At 44.3% G+C, this 22000-nt stretch overlaps 1 protein-coding gene across 2 annotated transcripts in view; it reads right to left on the bottom strand.

Annotated features, from left to right (window-relative positions):
* Positions 1–22000, bottom strand: part of ARHGAP44 (Rho GTPase activating protein 44) — a 148526-nt gene that overhangs the window by 74098 nt on the left and 52428 nt on the right. For both annotated transcript variants that reach the window (XM_060080743.1, XM_060080744.1), the window contains exon 2: positions 322–361. In XM_060080743.1, the coding sequence (XP_059936726.1) occupies positions 322–361 (40 nt within the window). The remainder of the gene's footprint in view (positions 1–321; positions 362–22000) is intronic.

Genomic DNA, 22000 nt, shown 5'->3' on the forward strand with positions numbered 1-22000 from the left:
GGTCATGGGTCTGGACAATCAAGGGACAAGACTGACTCATGTTTCTGCAGAGGCAACATCCAATGCAGGAGAAAAGGAGGGGATCACAGACTCAGGGACCCTCTGCTCACCGTGCAATCAAATGCCTTCAAGTGTCTCCCGAAAAACCTCACCCGGACTGGTGTTCACAATGCAAGGGGCGATCATAAAGGATAAAAGCTGTGTCTCTAAATAGACCAGATGAGGAGCACTGGAGCAGCTTGAACAGCACCGGGAAGGGCTCGGCTGTAAAAGGGAATGTGTCTTTGGCATCTATGAGCTACAGGCCAGCGACAACCTTACCTGAAGAAGGTCTTCGCTCAGAACTTCAGTCTTCTCTGCCCTAAAGAGAAAATGGAGAGACATATAGGTTAAAAAAAGAAAAAAAAAAAAAAAACTAGGAATATAGTCTCATAATTACTCTCCACTCTCTCCCCACTTATAGAGAGATTAGAAAAACAGAGACATTGGGCTTCCCTGGTGGTGCAGTGGTTGAGAGTCCACCTGCCGATGCAGGGGATACAGGTTCGTGCCCCAGTCTGGGAGGATCCCACATGCCGCGGAGAGGCTGGGCCCGTGAGCCATGGCCGCTGGGCCTGTGCGTCCGGAGCCTGTGCTCCGCAATGGGGGAGGCCACAACAGTGAGAGGCCCGCGTACAGCAAAAAAAAAAAAAAAAAAAAACAGAGACATTAACAGCAGCTATTTTTTTTAAATTTTATTGAAGTATAGTTGATTTACAATGTTGTGTTAATTCCTGCTGTACAGCAGAGTGACTCAGTTATACATATATATTCAATATATTCTTTTTCATCTTCTTTTCCATTATGGTTTATCCCAGGATATTGAACATAGTTCCCTGTGCTATACAGTAGGACTTTGTTCTTTATCTATCCTATATACACAAGTTTGCACCAACAGCAGCTATTTCTAACAAGAGAAAAGAGAAAATATAGACAGTACTGGAATTTACTAGGAGCCTCAAGGAACCAGCATTCCAGCAAAAACATGGTAAACAAGATGGTCTGAGGAGTCTCCTGCTACAGCATGGAAACTGGATGAAGCACAACAAACACACTTCTTCTGTCTCCAGATTTTTTTTCCCAATAGAATTAAGTAAGTTCCCCCACCCATCCCCCTTGGTCTCCCCCAAACAAATAAGCAAAAGTAGCTTGAAAATCTGAGCAGACATCAATCAACAGCAAACACGGAGACAGCATTGAGTCCTGGTGACAAATGCAAATGCCACCACTGAGATCTGGTCACCTCTGTGAGCCCCCCCCCCACCCAGAAAGTGAGGGGCTGGAACCAGGGGTTAACACATTCAGGGAAAGAACTTGGATGCCGGCTGCAGTGTCCCAACCTGTTAGCAGCCCCTGTCTCATATCAGAGGAGAATGCAAATCTTCTTGGAGCAAAGTGCAAAGATATACACTCAAAAACACAACAGATAAATCAAAATATAAACTAACCCGCAGTAAGGAAAGAAAAAGAACACAAGGGACTTCCCTGGGTGGCGCAGTGGTTAAGAATCCGCCTGCCAATGCAGGGGACACGGGTTTGATCCCTGGTCCGGGAAGATCCCACATGCCGTGGAGCAACTAAGCCTGTGTGCCACAACTACTGAGCCTGCGCTCTAGAGCCTGCCAGCCAGAACTACTGAAGCCCATGTGCTACAACGACTGAAGCCTGTGCGCCTAGAGCCTGTGCTCCACAACAAGAGAAGCCATTGTAATGAGAAGCCCATGCACCGCAACGAAGAGTAGCCCCCGCTCGCCGCAACTAGAGAAAGCCCGCACAGAGCAACGAAGACCCAACGCAGCCAAAAATAAAAATAAAAAATAAATAAAAATTTAAAAAATAAAATAAAATAAAAAAGACTGACCCGAGGAAGGAGGCGGGCTAACAGGTGAAGCTAATTTTAGGAAGCCTGGTACTTGGGGCCTCATCTTTGTAAACGAAAGAGCATTGTTCACCATAAAGACAATGAACGCTACTATTTTCAGAGGATGAGTCATTCTACAGGATGATAGGCACCGTGTAGGTGACATCTGGGTACAAGTTATGTCTTTTCATTTTATTTTTTACACCAAAAGACTAAAGCAAAACAGAGCCTTGGCAAATGGATCTAAAAATTGTGCACTGTTCTCCTGATGGGCTTTAGAAGAACAATCACTGCCACCCACAAAAATCTTGATTGTCAGCAGTGCTATACATTAGCTTGTCAGGTCACAGCAGCATTTCCCAGAATGTGTTCCATGTAAAAGTAGACTCATCAGACACCCTGAAGAAAAAGGTTCTGTGGACAAATAAGTTAGGAAACACTGAAGGCTATATTCTCCGTTAACAGAGTTTCGTTAAAATATTAAACGCTCTGAGAAGTCCTGCAGGAAATTTAAATGGCCTAATTTTGGCTAACTTGTCATTTCCCAAATCTATAAAAATATATTTCACATAACACCAGTTAACGACTACACCCTGAGTGCTGAATATAGTTTAGGAAACATGAAGATGAAGGTAATATTCAGTACAGGGCATCTTGGGAGACCTTCCCTGACATGCTACCTTGGAGTTCTGGCCTCATCACAGAGGACACTTGGTTGGATTGAGAGCCAAACAATGAGGACTCTCAGCTGTCATTATAGAAGTCACGGAAGGAAACAGTGAGGCTGCCTCTAACGCAGAGATAGTCTCATTACAAAACATTTCAGACAATAAGTCACGAAGTTACAACACCCAAGAAGTTGTCCAATGCTCTCAATTTGTCTATCACTAATATTTTCAGCACCTGTTGCTCTCTATCTATTTGCAGACGCTCAGGCTGGCTCCCATGGAGCAGCCATGAGATCCTTCTAACCGATGTCCCCGTCTCCAGCATCTTCCCATTCATCATTCACACTGCCTTTAGATATTCTTCCTAAAATGTCCCTTTTACCTAATGCCAAAAGAGGTGCCCTGCTAAGTACTTTACAAGCTTTATACCACTGTTTAAAAATGTACCTGAGATTTGTTTCAATCAGGTAGATAAGACATGCAGACGTGGAACTGTCATGAAGGAAGTTACACTTACAGGTTCCTAGAATCAGGAGGCATGGCACACCCTGCAGGGACACACAGGGATACACCAGGGCAGGGCAGGAGGCAGAGAGAGCTAGGGGACAGTGTGGGCAACAGTCTTTACTGTGGTTTCCACAGGAAGGATGGGTTGACAAAGCAAGCAAGCTGAGCAGGTTTAAAGTGGGATAATTTGAGTAATTTTGGTGGGCTCTGGGCTATGGGGGGAGGGCCCTAATAGTCCAGTGCTTGGCCCTGGAGTGATTTAGGGGCAGGAGGATACTGTCCAGACTACAGGAGCCTGAAAAGAGGTGGGTGGAGGTATGGATTCAGAATTGGTTGTTTGCATATCAAAGATGTGCTTTCAGGCAAACTGTTTGCTCTTTCTAGGAATTAGCCAGGCCTCGGAGAAGCAGTCTCTCCCAAGTCAGTGAGGCTTCAGATGCCCGAGCATCTGGAATTCAGAATACATAGTGAATACAATCACTCATTCCTTAAAAAAATAAAACCCTGGAAGGTGTTATTATCCCTTTTTTTTTTTTTTTTTTTTTTTTTGCCGTACACAGGCCTGTCACTGCTGTGGCCTCTCCCATTGCGGAGCACAGGCTCCGGACGCGCAGGCTCAGCGGCCGTGGCTCATGGGCCCAGCCACTCCGTGGCATGTGGGATCTTCCCAGACTGGGGCACGAACCCGTGTCCCCCCCATCGGCAGGCGGACTCTCAACCACTGCACCACCAGGGAAGCCCTATCCCCATTTTTTTAAACAAGAAAATGAGGTTACTCTGAATTAAGTCATCACCTTAGTGTAATATATCAAAATATAGTCCTGGAGCTACAACATCAGCATCACTTTCAAACTTGTTAGAAATGTAAATTCTTCAGCCCCAACCAGACCTACTGAGTCAGAAATTCTGGGAGTGAGCTCCAAAATCTGTTTTAAGATGCCCTCTAGGTGACTCCAATGCATGTTAAGAAACACTGGTGTATGGAATAAAATCTAAAAATCTCTGCTTTGGAAAATCCTACTGAGTCAACAAATTTATCTCTTCAAGGTCCTCCAAACTGTCCCCACTGTTCTATGCCCAGGCATCTCCCGCTCTTAATTCTGGCCCCTTACAAGAGGAGGAAGCTGTCAAGCTGCAACGATCAGACAAGCAGCAGAATTTATCAGCAATAATTGATGCTAGACTATAACGGAGCAATTCCAAAGTTCTGAGTGAAAATTCATTTCAATCCAAAAAAAAAAATTATGATAACTTATCAGTCAAGTATAGAGGTAAAATAAAATCATTTTTAGAAATAGAAAAGGACGTTACTTCTCTTTCTGAGAAAACCCCTTGAGGATGCACTCCAGAAAAAATAAGGATAAAACTTTAATCCAGTAAGAAACGACAGAAATAAACCTGAGACCAGCCAAGAGAAAATCCCAGGATGTCAGACCCACAGGAGGCTTGGAGAGCAATAAATACAAATTGGAACTCAGTGGCCTCTAAGATGAAGAGAGCAAACAAAATAATAGATGAAATGAGTAAGTTGGAAGGTATGAAGGCATATGATTCTCCCAATAGAAAAAAACAAGATAATCCCAGAGAAATTCCAGGAAAAGTACCCAAGAAAGATAGGATTCAAATATGAATCAAAAAACAAACAAATTTGAATCAAAGTAAAGTTATGCATGGTTGAATCATCTGTAGAATGTAAGAAAAGAGTATTTCTTTAACCTTGGTACTAGGCAAAGTCTCCTTTATCTGGGTAGGTATCTTTATGTTGGAGCCACAGAGCATGAAATATTATTGACATATTACTTGGCTCTGCAATGAACCACATTTAAGTAGCTATAAAAGAAGTACTTAGTTGACTGTTGAACTTGTAGAATCAACCCATGAACAAAACACAGAAGACATAATTATGATGATTACAGGAGAGAATGAATGTAAATTTTATCAATCTTCAAGATGTGAAAAAGAGAAAGAGAAAAAAGCGGAAGGAAAAATGGGAAAGAAAGGAAAGAAAGAGGGAGAAGCAAACAGTTGAGAGAGGTGAATAATGCTCACTAAAGCCAGCCAAGAGAAACTACCATCTGTGGCAACTGCAGAGAGGTTTAAACATAAGACGTAAAACGCTCTTTGTTACAACAATTGAAAAAATAGGTATGGAGGGGAAGGCAAGTGGTATAATACAATCAAAACCCCATCTCCCCAACAGGAAGTAAATTGTGTGTTTGTGGGTATATGAGAGAGAACCAACAGGACAAGCATATTATTCAAAGATGGGGAGCTAAATTACAGAGGAATTGAATACAGAAGTCATTAAAAGTAATTGTCTCCAGAGAGCAGGGCTGGGAGTGGAATCAGGGTAAGACGGCTGATACCTTTTCATTATAAGTCCTCCTCTACAACTTGTTTTTTTAAAAACTACATCCACCTATTATTTTGATTTTTAAGGGACAAGGTTGCTGAAGGCATGGAAAATAGGTGTGCTCGCCACAGCTGTTGGAAGCATGAAATGGTACGATCTTTCTTGAAGGCAATTTGGCAATATATTTTAAAAGCCTAAAAATATAGAAAAACTTTCTCAAAGTAACTTAAATGGAGGACTCATCCTGAAGAAATAACTGAGGATGTAGGTAAAAATTTAACTGTAAGAAAGGTCATCAGAGCATTGCCTTATGGGGGTCTACGTTTATACTTAATCTTTTGTTTCCAGCCCTTCAGTATATGGATATATTGGGAAAAAAATCCAAAGATTTTCCCTCAAATCCAAAGGGATTGTTTAAATGGATAGACTTTCATGTAAGTATTAAAAATGATGACATATATTTGACATGTAAAGGTACTGATAAATTAAGCGAGAAGGAACAAGCTATAAACCAGTACGCACAGTTAAAAAAAAATACATATATGGATACTCAGAAGCAAAAAAAATATGCTAAGGTATATGTCAAAGTGTTGTCAGCCCTCTGTTCTTCCCTTGTGTTGAACTTTCTAATTCTTCTATTGATACAAGAGACAGTATAAGTATTGTAAAATGTATTGCAAAGGTGGTTACCAGGGGCTGGTGGGGAATTACTGTTTCATGGGTACAGTTGCAGCTTTGCAAGGTGAGGAATTCTATGGATGGATGGTGGTGACGGTAGCACACAAATGTGAATGTGATTAATGCCACTGAATTGCATACATAAAAATGGTTAAGATGGTAAATTTATGTTGTATTTTTACTACATTTAAAAAACAAAAAAATAAATTTAAAAAATATTTAAGGCAGTGAAAATATGTTGTGTGATACTATAATGATGGATATGTTTATATATACATTTGTCCAAATCCACAGAATGGACAGCACCAAGAATGAACCCGAGGTAAACTATGAACTTTGGGTGATTATGATGTGTCAGTGTAGGTTCATCCTTGGTAACAAATGTAACACTCTGGTGAGTGATGTTGATAATGAGGGAGAATATCCATGTGTAGGGGGGAGAGGGTTTATGGGAAATCTCTGTACCTTTCTCTCAATTTTGTTGTAAACCTAAAACTGCTCTAAAAACAAAGTCTTTAAAAAACAAAATAATTCTATTACAAAATAATGTAAACTGGAATATTTTATGTCACATGTGATAAATTTATGAACACAGCAAGTTATAAACACCATATTTTAATACTGTGAAGGTTAACCAAATGAGTACATTTCTAAGAGGAGTTTTAAAGCTATTGCAAAGATTTTAGATTCTCTCCCATGTTACTTTTTCCCTAGTCCCAAAACAGGAATATTCTTGCTGGTTCCAAAATATCCAGGCATTATTATTATTATTTTTTTTTTTTCGGTATGCGGGCCTCTCACTGCTGTGGCCTCTCCCGTTGCGGAGCACAGGCTCCGGACGCGCAGGCCCAGCGGCCATGGCTCACGGGCCCAGCCGCTCCGCGGCATATGGGATCCTCCCAGACCGGGGCACGAACCCGCATCCCCTGCATCGGCAGGCGGACTCTCAACCACTGCGCCACCAGGGAGGCCCCAGGCATTATTTTTTAATCTCTAATGCAAACCCTACCAATTCCTCATTGCTTCCTTTGAGTCTTTCCAACAGTATCAATCGTTTCCAAGGACGTTTTTGAGCCCCACAGTTAATTAGTACTTCCCTCTCGAAAATAAGATGTTTAAATCTCAAATGTCTTGATACTTATTATACTAAATCTTTAAATATGTATTTCTCGTGCTCTCCAAATAATTTTATGCTGGTTTAAGGTAAGAATATATACTTTAAAAATAATGCATAGGGCTTCCCTGGTGGCGCAGTGGTTGAGAGTCCGCCTGCCGATGCAGGGGACACGGGTTCGTGCCCCGGTCTGGGAAGATCCCACATGCCGCGGAGTGGCTGGGCCCGTGAGCCATGGCCCATGAGCCATGGCTGCTGAGCCTGTGCGTCCGGAGCCTGTGCTTCGCAACGGGAGAGGCCACAACAGTGAGAGGCCCGCGTACCGCACTAAAAAATAATAATAATAATAATAATAATGCATAGATGTGCATAAGACTATACAGAATATATTAATGATTATTCATAATATTTAAATTAGTAATGTTAATTATATAATATTCTTATGCATTTTTATGTATTATTTTAAATGTCTTTTTTTTTTAATTTCTCACAATTTTTCGAACATGGACCAGGGTTGTGAAGAATGGGCTTTCCCCATGATTTTGGAAGTGATTTTAGGATGCAGATACAGTGGTCTTGGTGATATCTGATCTCTGGAGTTGTTATGGGCTAAATTATGTTCCCCCCCAAACTCCTATGTGGAAGTCCTAACCTCCCTTACCCTAGAATGTGACTGTATTTAGAGACAGGGCCTTTAGAGAGGTGATAAAGTTAAAATGAGGTCATTAGGGTGGGCCCTGATCCAGTTATGACTGGTGACCTCATAAGAAGAGGAGATCAAGACCAGACACACAAAGAGACGACCATGTGAGGACACAGGGAGAAGACAGCCATCTGCAAGCCAAAGAGAGAGGCCTCAGAAGGAACCAACCCCGTGGACACCTTGATCTCAGACTTCCAGCCTCTGAAATTACGAGAAAATAAATTTCCATTGTTGAGCTCCCCCGGTGGTGGCATTTTGTTTGGCGGCCCCTGCAGACCCACCCGTGAGTCATTCTGCATCTTCCACCTCCACTCCCTCGTGGTCACTTCTGAAATCTGAGCGCTGTGGACCTTTGTGGTTTTAAGGATGGATTATAGCATGATCTCGGGGCCACAGAACAGAGTAAAAAGCACTGCACGACTATCACACTGACCTCTGCTCATGATTTGGGGTCCATGTTTGTCAGAGACCAGGGTCTGGTGACCAACAGAACAGGACCTGATGTGTTTCCTGAAAGTGAAGGGATTAAACGGCTCAGGATGAACAGATTCCAAGCCATCCTTGGGAGCAATTTTCATGGTATCTGTCATTGCAGAAGGGTTCTCTGGGGTGGAGTTTAAGTGTGATTCTCTCTGAAGTTAAGGCCTGGACTCAATGACTTGCCAAGGTCCTTTCCTGGTCTATGGTTTGGGCACAGTTTTAAAAATAAACCTGTGATCCCAGACCAACAGAAAGTGGCTTGGAAGTACAGGTCTCTGAGGGGCAAGTCTGTGACACTGAAAATGACAGAATACCCTGGTGCCCAGCTCCAGTGTGACTTGCAGATTTTACACGGGGAGGCTGGCCCCAGGGTCCAGCGGGCAGGATTTTGGACACAATACACTATGGCGAGAGGACCAGGACCACAAACGTGGGCTTACTCGTTACTAGCCTCCTGCCCTTGGCAGTTCTGGCAGGACAGGGCTCAGAGAGACCAACAAAATGTTATCTTGCTAAGATAGGTGCTATTCCAGAAGTGTCCCCATCCAGACAAAACACTGAAGTCAGGGCTTCTGGCCTCCCTTTTGGTGTCCTTCTCTACCCCCCAGGCATCCCCTCCCCACCACTCTCTTAGTTCTGTCTTAGAACTGTTACCTGTCATACTCCCTAGAGGGCGAGAGGAACATATTTTAGACCCCGTCCCCACACTCTTTCTCAAGTGCGGCTCAATGCATCTCCAAGCCACACTGTGAAGCCTCCCAGGTAGGGATGCAGCCATAAATGAAGCCAGGCAGACCGCGGTCCAGGCTGATGCTGTGGGCTGCAGAAGCAAGGGGGTTCTGATGGTGCCCTGAAGGTTAGGGTTTGGGGGGAAAACTTTTCCAAGCAAAGTAGTACAAACCTCAGTTTGTCTGGCATCAAAAATATCAAGGCAAACAATGAAATGCAGATGTTAAAAATCAGCTTTCTCCCAGTGGTAGGGCAAGGACCCAGGAGAGGAGAGGAGAACCCTGATTTGATTTATAAAGGAACTTCCTTCCCCTGAAATCATAACTGAACCTAACCTCCTCTATTTACACATCAGTAGAAGATAATTATGTCCCCCACCAAGCTGTTTCTCCCCTGATCCACGAGAAGAAACACTTAGAACATGTTTATTTTTCCAATGACCCTCTCCCACCGCCAACTCTCATCCCCACTCCTGAGTTTGGTCACAATTCGACTTGAGGCTATTATTAGCTTTGTCCTTTAGAGTTTGTCTGTTTTGTTGCAATAATCACTACGTGGCACACACAACAGATTCCTGGCAAAAATCATCTCATCTGTTTAGGCTAAGCTACCTACTGGTCACAGGATTCGCTGCTCACTACTCTTTTCTGTCCTCTTGTAGTTTCTGGAGCTCCCCATCAGATCGGCCATTTGGCCAGTTTTCTCCTGCTAAATTATACAAATAAGTAAATAAATAAATAAACTCTAAGGCCTCCAATGCCCTTAAAAAGGTGATGTTACATGAGTAATAAACAGAGGTTATAGGAGTCTAACTCCAAAGCCTTTATGTGTTCACCTTACAAATTGGGTAACTGGGTTTGATATAGGATGTTTGATAATAACCTTTTTGTCCATAAGTCTATAGATATTGTTTAATGGTCATCTTCCTTCTGGAGCTGCTGATAAGAAATCTGATATGAGTCTAGTTCTTCTGGTTCTGTCTGTCCAGATGTGCAAAATTTCTCTTTATCTGCAAAATTCTAGAATTTCACCAGGAAACGACTATACACATAGCTTGAAACATTCATCCACCCTGCCTAACTTGTCAGCTCAGAGAACTTTCCTTCTACTTTTACTTAACAGTTGCTCTTCTGTCTGGTTCTTTTTCTCCTCCGGGTTCACGTTAAGTCTCTTGAATCTGACCTCCAAGTTTCTTATCTTTTCCCTCACGTTTTTCACCTCTAAATGCCTTTGCTCTGTGGCCTGAGAAATCTGTTTCTCTTGATCTTCTAGAATAGAGAGTCATTATGTTCTTAGCAGTGACTATTTTTTACATACATCTGGAAAATAGTTCCTTATAATGTGGAAACAACGTTTTCAGTTCCATGAAGTCTTTTATTTATCTATTTTATTTACGACACTGGTATTTTCTTGAGAGTTCACTGCATTTTGTTAAAGTCCTCTTCCATCTCTTTCTTCACCTCTACCTCGACAGGAGCTATTTCTTCTAGTTTCGAGTTTGCACTCCTAACTTCCTGTTACCATGACCTTGGAAGTGAGCTGCAATGGTTCCCCGCCTACTCACAGGTACATGTCCCTCAGCACCTGCACAGGTTAGGCTACTGGTGTTGAGTCAGTAGGACAAAAGCAGATGGGGGGAGACACAGCTCCCTGCAGGCTGGTGTTGAAGGGTTAGAGGAGGTACCACAATGGTACTGGATGGCAATGCTCATCGTTTCCGAATCACAAAGTTAAGCAGAAATTCAGCCTCCCAAGTCAGTCCTTGCTGGACCTTTTGCGGTCAAAAGTATCAAATAGGAAACTCAAATCAAAACTACAATGATGTACCACCTCACACCAGTCAGAAGGGCCATAATTAAAAAGTCTACAAACAACAAATGCTGGAGAGGGTGTGGAGAAAAGGGAACCCTCCTACACTGTCAGTGGGAATGTAAGTTGGTGCAGCCACTATGGAAAACAGTAAGGAGGTTCCTCAGAAAACTAAAAATAGAATGACCATACAATCCAGCAATGCCACTGCTGGGCATATATCCAGACAAAACTATAATTCAAGACGATACATGCACCCCTATGTTCATAGCAGCACTATTCACAATAGCCAAGACATGGAAACAACCTAAATGTCCATCAACAGATGAATGGATAAAGAAGATGTGGTACATACATACAATGCAATACTATGCAGACATAAAAAAGAATTAAATAAGGCCATTTGCAGCACCAGGAATGCAACCAGAGATGGTCACACTAAGTGAAATAAGTCAGAGAGAAAGACAAATACCATATGATATCACTTATATGTGGAATCTAAAATATGACACAAATAAACCTAACTATGAAACAGAATCACAGACATAGAGAACAGACTGGTGGTTGCCAAGGGGAAGGGGGGTTGGGGGATGGATGGAGTGGGAGGTTGGGGTCAGCACATGCAAACTAGTATATACAGTATGGATAGACAACAAGGTCCTACTGTAGAGCACAGGGAATCATATTCAATATCCTATGATAAACCATAATGGAAAAGAATATTTTAAAATGTATATATATGTAAACTGAATCACTTTGTTGTACAGCAGTAATTAACACAACATTGTAAACCAACTATACCTCAGCTAAAAAAAAAAATTTTTTTTTAAGTATCAAATAGCTCCTGCAAGACAAACAAGCACTTACACTAAGGATTGAGGAGGGCTCAGCCTACACCACTCTGGCCTCTCAATTCACAGCAGCTCCACCCCCTCCCCCAAAAAAACCATCCAAATGCACACACAAAAAATTGAGCCCAGCACTGTCTCTCATCTCTGGATATCCTAGGTAAATTCTTGGCTTCAGACTCAACCTCTGAAGCTTTGCCACTATAGCAGAAAGTAGTTTTCAAAATGGCAGGATTTCCAGTCCTACGTGCCCTGCCAGGGCACTTCCACTGCTCCATCAGGAGGTGAAGTTTATTTCCATCCTCTTGAACCTGGGAGGGCCTTTGTGGCTGCACAGAAATAACCTCCCAGGCTAGGTCATAAGGATGCTCAGTCCTAAAACCCAGCCGCCGTGTTGCGAAAAAGCCCAAGCCACACAGAGTGGCCATGTGTGGGTATTTGGCCAACAGCTCCAGCTACGGTCCCAGTTGATGGTCAGCAAAGACCTCCAGACAGGTGAGCAAGCCTTCAGATGGCACTGGCCTCAGCATCTGAACCATCACAGCCAACATGGAGCACAGCAGAAATGAGCTGTCCCCTCTGAGCCCCGCCCAAGAGCAAATTCATGAGGAAAACATCATTGTTACTTTAGGCCACTAGTTTTTGGGGTGGTTTGTTATACCACATTACTAGATAACCAGAATGGTCACCATGGTCCAGCATGCTATTCCACACAAGAAATCAAGGACCTGGGCTCAGACCAGCTTCTCCCTAGAATCCTCCAGCATTTATATTTTGATGCAGAATTTCCACCATTCTCAACAAGGATTCACGTTATCTCCAGCTTTGTTGGTCTTAGGGATGGCTTTGAGAAGATTCTAGAGCCATCCACTTCTTTGGTACTAAAATGACTGTCAGTGAGAGGTAAAATGGGAGGAAACTGGCATAAAATAATAATTCTATTTTATGCAAGTATAGCAGAGGAAGACATGTAAATGTTATGTCAGTTCTCAGGTTGAGATGCAAATATTTTGAGTTGGCTCAGTGAATGACATTAGATGTTACAAATTTTAGGGGAAACTACCTGTACATGACAAGCATGAATTCACTTAACTAGGTCAAGGAGTTTTAGAAACGTGGGGTAACGGCATCAGCAAGCAGAGGTCCTCGCTTCTCTCTGGGCTGTTGATTCTCCAGGGAAGCTTCTTAGCCTCTCCAAGTTCCCTCATCTGTTATGTGAGGAAATTGGGCTCAGTGATCTTTAAGAAGATCCTGTGAGCTCAGCCATTCTGCGGACATTTAATGAATATTCATATGTCGATACCAAGAACATGCTGTCCACCCAACCCCATCATTTCACATATGGAAGAACTGAAGACAGCCTGAGAGGTTAGCAAGCGAGAGATTAAGAGACAGAGAGGAAGAAACAGAATCCCCACCATCGGAACAATATGCTACCATGAAACTCTGCTTGTGGGGATCGACCCAGATGTTCTCAGTATATAGCTGCACCCTATGCTCCGAAGGGCAATAAAAGAGGGATTCATTCATGTCCTGCCCGTGGGATCTCTGCTACCAACCTCACAAGGAGGAGCCACGCAATGATGTGGCAGAGAAATGTTTGACCACCACCATTATTCCAACTACCCAATCATAGGTCTGTGCCACCTGCTTCCCAGGCTTCGCCCGCTCCCGCTCACTTCAACTGAAACAAGCTGCTTCCCCGCGTGGCCCTGAGTGGCTGGCCATGACTCCTGCTTCTAAGGGACTGTGAGTAGGGCTTCCCTGGTGGCGCAGTGGTTGAGAGTCCGCCTGCCGATGCGGGGGACGCGGGTTCGTGCCCCGGTCCAGGAAGATCCCACATGCCAGGAGCGGCTGGGCCCGTGAGCCATGGCCGCTGAGCCTGCGCATCCGGAGCCTGTGCTCCGCAACGGGAGAGGCCACACAGTGAGAGGCCCACGTACCGCAAAAAAAATAAATAACAAATAACAAATAAAATAAATAAATAAATAAGGGACTGTGAGTAATAAAAAGCTTCTTCCTTCCTGGCAATCATTTGCATGTCTATGTGTCTCAATCCACCTCCTCAAAACAAGTCCCAGGTACATTTTAGAGCAGAAGGTGGCAGACGGGACTCCACAAGAACAGGGGGACATCTCAGGAAGTACTGAGAGAGAACAGAGGAGGGTCAAGGGACGATCTTTAGGTCCTGGGTGCCAGCCCAACATGTGGGCAGTAAAGCAGCCTGGAAAGTTTCCGAGATGATGAGAACAGGTGTCTCCTGGGTCCAAGCAGACCCCCTGGGGTAAGAGCTTCACGCCAGGAGGAGGAGGGCAGATCCCTTCCTGTAGAACGTATGAAAAGCTCCTGTACTCGTCTCCTAGGGCTGCGATAACAAGATGCCACAGAGGGGCAGCTTCCACAACAGAAGTGTATTGCCTCACAGCTCTGGAGGCCAGAAATCTGCAGTCAAGGGGCTGGCTGGGGGGTTCCTTCCCAGGGCCGAGAGGGAGACTCTCTTCTAGGTTGTGGTTGCCTCGGGCATTCCTCAGCTCGTAGATGATGTTCCTTCTGTGTGCGGATGTCTGTCCAAATTTTCCCTTCTTATAAGGACACACACAGCCCCACTGGATTAGGACCCACCCTAATGACCTCATTTTTTTTTTTTTTTTTTTTTTGTGGTACGCGGGCCTCTCACTGTTGTGGCCTCTCCCTTTGCGGAGCACAGGCTCCGGACGTGCAGGCTCAGCGGCCATGGCTCACGGGCTCAGCCGCTCCGCGGCATGTGGGATCTTCCCGCACTGGGGCACGAACCCACGTCCCCTGCATTGGCAGGCGATTCTCAACCACTGCACCACCAGGGAAGCCCTAATGACCTCATCTTAACTCGATCATCCGTAAAGACTATTTCTATGTAAGGTCACCTTCCCAGGTGCTGGGGGTTAGGACTTCAACATCTTCTTGGGGGAAAACAATTCAACCCATAAGAGCTCTGCATCCATTTCACTGGTGGTCTTTTTCTTTAGTTCATCTTATTCACCCCTCTTTGCTACTTTCAAAGTAAAACCCAGAAGGCCAATAAAAGGGTTCAGATCACCAATGCTGATCATGCAATTCCTGTGTGTGTGTGTGTGTGTGTGTGTGGTCACCACAACACCAATTTTCAGACGGTAGCTGGGTGTCCTACAGTTCAATTCAGTTCTGACACCATCTAACTAAAGACAGGGTCCGATCCCACAGCTTAAGGGCTCAGTCTCACAAGACTGTCCCCCCTCCCTGACACATACACTTCAGATGCCAGTCTCAAGGCCTGGTTGGCACCTGGCCTTCTGATTGGCTATAGATTGAAGGTTCCAAAGAACCCCCTCCTTGGGTTCGATTAATTTGCTAGAGTGGCTCACAGAACTCAAAGAAACATTTTCCTTACTAGATTACCGGTTTACTCTAAAAGGATATAACTCAGGATCAGCCTCTAATCACAGGGTTGGTTTCCCTGACCACCAACCCCCATCCTCAGGTGCCATCCAAAAGTCACCTCATTAACATAACTGAAAAGCTAAAAAGACACCGTGATAGCTCTCACCACTTTGGAAATTCCAAGGGTTTTAAAAGTTCTGTGCCAGAAAGAGGACTAAGACCAAATACGTATTTCTTATTATAAATCACAACATCACAGGCTGAGAGCTTCAACTATGGAAAAGGAGTCTAGGAGGGTTGCTTTATCTGGCCTGATGCTAGAGCCATGAAAGGAATCCTTGCAAACCTGCAGAATCCCCGCTGAAATAGTCACACCCCCGGGAGCGACCCTCGTCCTCCCTCCTGGGCACCAAAGTGGAGGTGAGCGAGGGGCTCTGGCTGGGGCACTTCACAGCTCATCACAGCTGCCAGAGGGCAGGGCAGGTAAAGGAAGCGGATGAGATATGGCCGCTGTACACACAGCTCCTCTACTTGGCGGACCCGGGTGATTTTAGAATAGCAGACGTGGTCAGCACTTTCCATTCATAAGATTCCTGTGCCCACACACCGTGGGCTAATACACCACCGAAGGCTTACTACACACTTGGCATAAGTCTTCCCCCTGTTCCTCCTCCCAAGCTCAAGCAAATGCTGGCTTCTCAAAATATACAGACGTGAGAACCTATGGGGTCCTGAGCACAAGTAATACCAGTGGCATGAGGACAAACAGGGCAAGTAACAGCCACCTTCCAACCCACTAGCACTGACTAAATGCATCTTCCTTATCAGCAACCCTAGCCTGAAAAGCAGATCTGCCCCAAATTGGACATAATCTTTAGCAACATCTGATGATATCTGATGAATAAATTTACAAGTCCCTTTTGGCATGGGGCAGGATATAAACAAATAAATAACATGAACAGCCAATGCAAGTAAAGCTTGTTAGTAGACAGAGTATCCTTTTACAGGAAACACGGTCTCGCACGAGTCATTTCCTAGAAAGCACAGCTAGCTCCAAGCCATTCTGCCATTATAGAATATTCTCCAGGACAGTTGCATTGGAAAGCCTTTTTTTTTTTTTCCTCCACAAGAACATAAATCCACTCGTACCCAAAGAGCAGACACTCAATGGCAAGTATCCGTTTCCTACCTGTCTTAGTCTGTTCAGGTGACTGTAACAAAACACCTTAGATAGTGTGGCTTACAGAGAACAGAAATTCATTTCTCACAGTTCTGGAGACTGAGAAGTCCACAATCAAGGCACCAGCCGATACGCAGTCTGGTGAGGACCCGCTTTCTGGTTGACAGCCCACGTTTTCTCCCTGTGTCTTCATGTGGTGGAAGGAACAAGGGAGGTTTCTGGGGTCTCTCTTATAAGGGCACTAATCCCATTCACAAGGGCTTCACCCACATGACATAATCACCTCCAAATACCCTCACACTGGGGGATTAGGATTGTTAAAAAGAAACAGGCTAAAAATGGAGTCACTTGTGCTAAACCCCACATCAGCAAACCGACACTCAACACCTAACTGCAGTTATGGCCTCTCACAGGAAAATGACCTTTAACTAGTGACCAGCACTAGTGAGATTCTGCCTGATAGAACCCCTACCTTCCCCGAAAGGAAAGCAACCTTGCCTGAAACAATCCACTCTAGGCTAGAAACTTCCCTTGTCCATCCCCTTCTGCCTATAAAAGTCTTTCACTTTGCACAGCTTCCTTGGTGCTCCTTTGTATGTGCTAAGATGGGATGCTGCCCAATTCATGAATCATTAGAGCAAAGTAGATCTTCAAATTTACCCAGCTGAATTTTGTTTTTTTTAACAGGATTTACTGTATGAATTGTGTGTGTGGAGGGACACAAATATGCAGTCTCCAGCACCATGTGTGTCAGAGGAGAGGGGGACAATTATTCTATCTTATCGGGGCCGTGGCCAATTTCAACACTTCCTGGTTCCCCAGTGGTCACATGGGGCTGTGGATCAGTCACAGCCAGACTTCGGCCGAATTACAGACGGCCTTAAGCTCTGGCTGGAAGGAACACCGTGAGCTGGGGCATTCACCAAACGGCATGTGTCTGGCTTTTTGACAAAATATTCCTTTCTAACTCTCTAATCTGAATATTAATATTGAATCTGTCCTGAACTGTAGGTTCTCCAAATCCTCCTCAAATCATCAGCAGCTCATGAACCCAAGTGGTCTATTTAGGGTCTGATCAGTGCAGGACCTAGTAAAAGGATAAGCTTTCCTTTTCAGAGGGTGGCTGGATTCACATTTAAGCTCCTGAGTCCCATGTGAGGTGACTTAGTATCTCAAGGTAGTTCATTCCTTATCCTTTCAAATGCGGGGGGGAGTGATGTCTAAAATACCACGATGAAGCATCCAATCCTTTGGTGGCTTAAGACGCTATCCTCTATTAGATGTCACTAGTCACTGCAGGCCTCCTCAGGGAGGATTTAAGCAGGTCCTCGCCTAAGAACAAGCTTCCAGAGGAAGCGGCAGGAAGTGGGAAAAAAGGCCTGCTCTAGGACTCAGAAATGGCTTTGCCATTAATTAGCTGCACAGCGATGAGGTTCAGAGAAGTGAGGCGACTTTTTTTTTTTTTTTCAATAAAGTCTGGCAAGAGGTGGGGGAAGAGTTTTCTTGGTAAAAAGTATCATCATTATACTTCTAGTGCTATGTTATTTTCAGAATACGGATTACAGAAAGCAAATCTCAAAGTTTGGGAAGGCACAGCGATAACGCAGAAAATGCCCAGGGAACGCATAGTCATGGGCAGTGTCTTTATTCATTAAAAAGCAACAAAACAAACATTTATTAAGTCCCCACTAAGTACCCTGCAGCATGTTAAAACCTGACATTCATTTAACTTTCCCAATAACCCCTGAGGTCGGGACTATGAATAACATCATTTTATTGATGGGGAAATTGAGGTTTAGCAAGTGTACATAATGCGTCCAAGGTCACAAAGCTTGGAGAAGCATCTTATGAATATAGTCTGAGCTCAGAGCCCACTTTCGCAACGTCTGTATCATCACAGCTTTTAAAAAAGTTTAGAGATCCTGGCAATCCCTAAAGCACCTTCCAAATAAAAACTCCGATTATGGACGACAGGGAGGCAGGGAAGGCAAAAATAAACTTTGCCTGCTTCACAACTGCTTAGGGCTTAGCTTTCAAAAGAGTTCTAAAGATAGTCTTACTGCTTTTCAAAAAACAGCAGAGAACCATCGCTCGTCAGGCTACCTATAGGGAAGCAGAGAGGAAGGACATTTCCCCGCCAGGCCCAGTAGACTTCCGGTTTCATCTGCCCTAACACCTCTAGAAGCAGCCACCCAGGGACCATGTGACAACTCCCATCCCTGCAGCCAGAAATGACTGGGCTGGGGGAGGCAGTGTAGTGAAGACAGACAGCTAATTAGATACTCCTGGGATTTTATAGTAAGAGAGGACAGTCAGCTGGGGCTGGACCTGTCAGGGCTAGTGGCTTGGATGGGCTGTCTATAAGGAAACTTGCAGGAACAGAACTGGTGAGGGCAGAGAAAGACAGGACAGCCTGGGGGACGTGGCCCCTTGGCTCCAAGTGGCAGCACATCTCTCACTGCCGTGACACCTAGTTATTCTTCAGGGTCGGCATCACGAGGGTGCTTGCTGCTGGGTGCTTATAATCAACTGCCCTTTCCTTAATGCAGCTTGAGGGTTTTCTGTCTTGTGTTTTGCATTTTGCAATCTAGGGCTTTGCCCCAGCACAAACAAGTAGGGCCTCTTCATCCACACACGCCAGCCCAGGCATCCCACTACTCCCTCTGTCATTACGTTTCTTTAAGAGCAGCTTTCCCTTAGTGCCAGGGCCCCACTGGACACTTCGTCACACAGGGTCACTCAACTCTTCAACATCGATGGACCACTTAACTGCTGTAGACAAAGAGACCCCCAATTTCATGAGACCCTCAATTTAATGAGCAGTCCAAGTATGTGTGGGAATTTAGAAGGCACAAAGTCAGATTGGCCGATTGTCCAATCAGTGGTGTGGGAGCAACTGGATATCCATTTGGAAGTGTTCCATTCCTTGGACCACGTAGAAAAATACACAGGAAGTAGATGACATCGTTCATTGTAAAAAAAAAAAAAAAAAAAAAAGTAAGATGATGAAAAAAATCAAGACAGTGTATAATCGTAAGGTGAGAAAGGCCCTCCCAGGCAGGATTCTAAAGTCAGAAGTCATAATATCAAAAGATTCTGTGACCAATTTCTTAAACTGCTATGGGAGAAAAGTCATAATAATAAATGACAAACGACAGCCTAGAAGAAAACACCTGCAATATACATAACAAAGCACCCACTGCTCTTTGCAAAGGTTTCCAGGGCATTTACAAAGCGTAGGGTGAAACATGAAGCCTTTCTCCCATCTACCTGTAGCCTGAGTCTTTCCTCCAGAGGAACCCCTGCAACATACCCTTTCTATCCTTATTCTACACAGTCAGGTTTCCACACTGTGGATTCAAAATAATTGGGAAAAATAAATTCCAGAAAGTTCCAGAAAGTAAACTTGAATTGACCACACACAGGAAACTATCTACATAGTATTTACATTGTATTTACAACTATTTACATAGCTTTTACATTGTATTCGGTATTATAATCTATAGATGATTTAAAGTATATGGGAGGGGACTTCCCTGGCAGTGGTTAAGACTTCACCTTCCAGTGCAGGGGGCGTGGGTTCGATCCCTGGTCAGGGAGCTAAGATTCCACATGCCTCTTGGCCAAAAAACCGAAACATAAAACAGAAGCAATATTGTAACAAAAATTCAATAAAGACTTCTTAAAAAATATAAAGTATGTGGGAGGATGTATTTAGGTTATAAGCAAATACTATGCCATTTCATAAAGGGGACTTGAGCATCCACAGATTTTGGTATATGAGGGGTCATGGGACCCATCCCCCCCCGGAAATCAAGGGACAACTATACATCTATATGCATATATATACACATGTAAGTTCACAGACACTTTTTCTTTTTTACATAATTGGGTTCATACTGTCTGTACTGTGTGATTTGATGTTTTCCACATAACACGTCTTAGAGATCTTTCTAAGTATCTACATATAGGTCTACCCAACTTTATCAGCTGTGTTAGACACCACTCACTGTATCAGCATTTATTTAACCCTTCTCCAACTGAGAGATATTTGTTTCCAGTGATTCTGTTATAAATGTGCCCATCAACATCCTGTACATTCATCTTTGTGTATATGTGTCATAACACTGTCAAATGGGAAAAAGTTTACAAAACTATATACAATATTACCCTAACTTGGTTTTAAAAACAACCACACACATATGTACAGAGAAAGCAAATTAGAACAAACATACCACAAGTATGACTAGTGGATACAACCTTACAATTGGACTGAGTGACATAGTTCGTTTAGACTCTTCTGTGGTTGATCATTTTTCTGTGGTGAACACTGTACTTTAATCATCAGAGAAAGTAAGTTTCGGGATGAGTTAATAAATTCTGAATGGAGACAGAAGGTATGGCTCTCGATTTCCAACACCAACAATGATTTCAATCACTCAGACGCCTTTCCCCACTTAAATTGTGGGTCTTCAGTTGTGTTCTAGAGGGTGGATGCTACTAAAGAATGGTCTCTGGGTGAGAACAGGATTCTTGTGTATTTTTACACGTCGTGAAAGTGAAGGATAGAAGAGCTCTGATGGATCACCTGGTATTAGTGTGCCTGTTACAGGAAGTCAAAACGTGTGAAGCATGGCTGCTTTTACAAGTGGGGATGAGGAGGTTATGGTTTGGGGGCAAAGTCAGTGATTACAGCTGAGGGTCCTCGGAGGACCAGAAGGGAAGTCCACGAGTTAGCCTGCAATACCTGGAGATGGCGCTACAAGCAGTCTCAGAATTGGTCCCCTAAGAACCATGTCCCTCACCCCAAAGGAAAATAAGATTATCTGGAAGTAGCTGTATTGGGTAAGACCATGGAGTCCTTAAGGGCCATTATGCTAGTCATGTGGACATAATTAAATGAGCAACTGATCGAACAAATACACCAACCTCAAGAGTGAACAATCAGAGCTGCCTTCCGACACTGGTCCTTCACCTCCAAACTCAACTTCCATCCTCCCGCTCACGTTTCTCTAGAAATGTCTAGCCTCCCTGGCCCCTCCCAGGCTTTGCAGATGACGAAATGTGCTCACATGCTGGGAGGTACTGACTGCAGCGTGACTGCACGCGTGTGATGATGACCAGTCACCACTGAACTTGTGGCCAATAACGCAAGATGGCGGTCATGGCACAGTAAGACATTGTACCCAGCATCTCAAAAACAGGTTCCAGTGATGTGGCTTGTCAATGACAGCGTTTGCACAGGCCATTTTGCCGGAGTGTCATGTGGCTGGAGTCTCAGAGGTCGGGAAGCCCCGCTTTGGGGCTTCTGCAAGCAGGCTGGGCCTTGCTTGGATAAGGCAAAGAGGACCCTGGAGTCCTGAGATGCAAGGCTCACCCACCCAACGTCCCTCCGTGCACCATCTTGGGGAGGGCTTCATTAGCTCTAACTCCCACCAAGCCTGCCTTACCACCCTCCAGCCCCCCAGCCATTAGCTGCCTAAATTCCCATTCAGGGATACCATGTGCTCTGGGGAGAGAACAATGCAGACCAGACCACTATCAACACGCGCCAACTTCACCCACATCCCGGCTCACAAGGAGCTAACCCACCTCATTCCCTTGTTGCTGAGGCTGCGGAAACCAGTTACAACCT

The sequence above is a fragment of the Mesoplodon densirostris genome, chromosome 18 (genome assembly GCF_025265405.1).
Source record: "Mesoplodon densirostris isolate mMesDen1 chromosome 18, mMesDen1 primary haplotype, whole genome shotgun sequence".
In the NCBI taxonomy this organism is placed as follows: Eukaryota; Metazoa; Chordata; class Mammalia; order Artiodactyla; family Ziphiidae; genus Mesoplodon; species Mesoplodon densirostris.